Raw genomic sequence first — 3,578 nt, 5'->3', positions numbered from 1 at the left:
CGTGCGTCATGGTAGACTGAGTGTCCCACTCATCCAGGGGCTGGGAGCAGGAACGGGTGTCGCGTCGTCGCCGGGGGGGAGGAGAGATCCACGCTGGCTCCCCGGTCGTGGCGATCGGCGGTAGTGTTGGGCTCTCGTCGAGCCATCGTAAAGGACGTAGGTGGCTAGGCTAGGCTAAACTAGGCCAAGCCACTGAGCAAGCTAGAGGCCAGGCTAAGCTAAAGGCTAGCTAGCCAAGGTAACTAGTGTGGTTAGTTTAACGTCCGTAGAATGCTGTGTTTTCCTCATCCGGAAAAGCACAGCGGGGATAGGAGGGAGAGAAGGAGGTCTGGGGAACTCTGTGGACCGAGAATCCGACCAGTCGCTCTAGAGTTTTGATGACCCGCAGATCTCGTTCTATTGTAGATTTGTCGTGAAGCTCCTTCACCGTAGGCAGAAGGAAGCCAAGAGGACGACTTCCGCATTCCGGTCTCCTATAATACCTTCGGGAGTGGATTACCGGAAAGCGACGGAAGACCCATCGGGCCAAAAAGGGTTTGGCCCTGAGGGAGTGAATGTGAAGCTTCTATATCATCGCCAGAGGGCGCTGTTTCCCATATGTGAACAACGAGAGAGCAATGTAGCAAAACCATATGATACAGTGGATATGGTTAAGGTCCAGGCAAATCCAGCCCAAATACATGAATGAAATTCATTTTAATATAAAATCACAATACATGGAGAGAAAATCAGGCCAGATACATGGATGAAAAAAATACACCTGAGAAAATGTACAGGGCACAATAGTATATATAATAACAAGGGCCAGGCAGGCAGGAAGGAGGCATAATATGTGGATACAAAAACAACACCACTGTGAAAAATAATAGGACAATATAACAATATTAATAGCATCGTGCATTAGCATTATACTGAATTAGGCATAATGTTGTGAGATGCTTAAATCAAAGAGCAATAGACCGCCGAAGTCTGACGTCATTTACACATCCTTTGTTTGTCTACCTGGTTCGCAGTTTTCCACCCCCGTTCTGAATCCCATAGACGTATTTAATATCGCGTCAAATAAGAACTGTGTTCCAAAAATAAACAAATGACCCCGGCGTGTTGACTCTTATGGATATGAAGCATCAACTGACGGTGAGAAAACGCTAATGTTACTTCCGCCGAATTAGTTACATTTTCGCCAGAAACAGACTGTATCAAATATAAGTGACTGACTATCATAAACGATACAGAACCTCCTCCCTGACAATAACGCCGACACGCGGTGTTTATTTTTGGACCACAATTCTTATATGAGACGATTCTAAGATGACCCAATGTTATTCTCCATAGAGAAATTACTTCCGCAAACCTGGGGATGAACGAGTCACGTCAGGACTTCGGTGCTCTATACTCTGGTAAGAACGTTTGCTGAAAATAGCCGATCTACAAGCTCTCAATGTGCCGCACTGCTTTACGCTGTGAGCTAGTAGATCGGCTATTTTCTGCAAATGTAGAGCAGACCAGAGCCAAAGGTCAAGTTTGTTTACTAAGTATCTTGAGGGCTTAAGTGGTTAAATGTCAAAAACACTGATGCAAAACACTGATGACAGTGCTGTCAAACAAGTCTATAAAGCTATCTATGAAATCTATGAAAATGTTTAATCTGCAACATATTTTTATGAGGTCCCTGCTTCATCTCTCTCTCTCGGCTAAGTGGTCGTTGGACTGAAAAACGTTGAAGATCCCTGCATTAAAAGAACATTCCACTCCATGAATTGAAGAAGTCTAAGATCCATCTGTTTTATACTCAGTGAGAGGCTGGTGGGGTCCTATAGCCCCACCTGTGTCCTCCCCCTCTGCTGTAGCTCCTACAGCTCTGGTTCTCACCATGTGGCCAGGGGGTCCCCAATAATATTAGTTAATTAATATAGCATAAATAGTAATTTAACCACTTAAACTCAACATCATACTTAGGTTATTCTACAAGTCACCAATATACAAGCTCACAGCACGTCACACAACAAATAATACCGTTTATACACTATTCCCAGTTTAAAAATACAAAACTCCTCAGTGGGGACTTACTGAGAGGCTTTGCTATTGCATAACAGCTACTCACAAATACATTTGTAATAAAGAAAACAATGCTGATTGTACATAGCTGCTCTCCCTGATGTATTAGAACAAAGGGAGTCGAGTCACCAGAAAATGTGTATGTGTCCATATGAAGCTAAACTGGGTCATTCACACATTCCAGTCTTCCAGAGTGAAGTGGCTGCATGGGTTTAAGACTGGTATGGGGGCGGGGCTGCAGCTTTTGGCACCACCCACACAGCGAGGTCTTCCTGTCCTCTTTTACGTCCTCAGAACACATATAAATAAACAAGTCTTTAAAGTTTACAGTCATTCACTTCTGTGTCTTCCACCATAACAAAAATGTCAGGACGAGGCAAGGGAGGAAAGGGTCTTGGAAAAGGAGGCGCCAAGCGCCATCGCAAAGTCCTTCGAGATAACATCCAGGGTATCACCAAGCCCGCTATCCGCCGTCTGGCTCGCCGTGGCGGCGTGAAGCGTATCTCCGGTCTGATCTACGAGGAGACCCGTGGTGTCCTCAAGGTTTTCCTAGAGAACGTGATCCGTGACGCCGTCACCTACACCGAGCACGCTAAGAGAAAGACCGTGACCGCCATGGATGTTGTCTATGCTCTGAAGAGACAGGGACGCACTCTGTACGGCTTCGGAGGTTAATAACGCTGACTTGATCTACCAACAACCCAAAGGCTCTTTTAAGAGCCACCCACACTTTCAATACAGAGTATTCCTTTGCAAGCACTACAAACCGTAATACACGTCTGTTTATTTAAATGTACTGCTCAAATATAATACAATCTCTATTTAAATTTTTTTTATTAAATGGAGAATCCGATTTGGAAGCAAGCTTACTCTGATAGCCCTGAAACATGACTATCATATATTATGACAGTCCTGGATGAACTTCAACCTAGTGTTTGCACTTTCTCCCTTTTTGGTCCGTACATCTACATAAACGTTCAGCTTTCAAATATAAAGTTCATACCTCATTGACCACGGATGTTACAATAATGTACGGGCCCTGTCCAATACAAAAGCATTTTAATCAGGGACGCACTCTGTACGGCTTCGGAGGTTAATAATGCTGACTTGATCTACCAACAACCCAAAGGCTCTTAAGAGCCGCCCACACTTTCAATACAGAGTCTATTCCTTTGCAAGCACTACAAACACAGTCATAAACGTCTGTTTATTTAAATGTACTGCTCAAATATAAGCCTTATTCAAATTGTTTAATAAGGCTTATATTCTCTTCAATAGAGAATCCGATTTGGAAGCAAGCTTACTCTGATAGCCCTGAAACATGACTATCATATATTATGACAGTCCTGGATGAACTTCAACCTAGTGTTTGCACTTTCTCCCTTTTTGGTCCGTACATCTACATAAACGTTCAGCTTTCAAATATAAAGTTCATACCTCATTGACCACGGATGTTACAATAATGTACGGGCCCTGTCCAATACAAAAGCATTTTAATCAGGGACGCACTCTGTACGGCT

At 43.8% G+C, this 3,578-nt stretch overlaps 1 protein-coding gene across 1 annotated transcript; it reads left to right on the top strand.

The window, feature by feature from the left end:
- Positions 1-2,421: 2,421 nt before the first annotated feature.
- On the top strand, positions 2,422-2,733 carry LOC308099387 (histone H4; the record flags this gene model as incomplete). Its single annotated transcript, XM_080448129.1, has 1 exon — positions 2,422-2,733. The coding sequence occupies one exon, from the start codon at positions 2,422-2,424 to the stop codon at positions 2,731-2,733; it is 312 nt and encodes a 103-aa protein (XP_080304255.1).
- Between the last annotated feature and the right edge of the window lie 845 nt (positions 2,734-3,578).

This window comes from Gymnoscopelus braueri (assembly GCF_963280865.1).
Source record: "Gymnoscopelus braueri genome assembly, chromosome: 13".
Classification (NCBI taxonomy): Eukaryota; Metazoa; Chordata; class Actinopteri; order Myctophiformes; family Myctophidae; genus Gymnoscopelus; species Gymnoscopelus braueri.
Note: the sequence above shows the minus strand (reverse complement) of the source record. Positions and strands in the feature narration are given on the sequence as shown.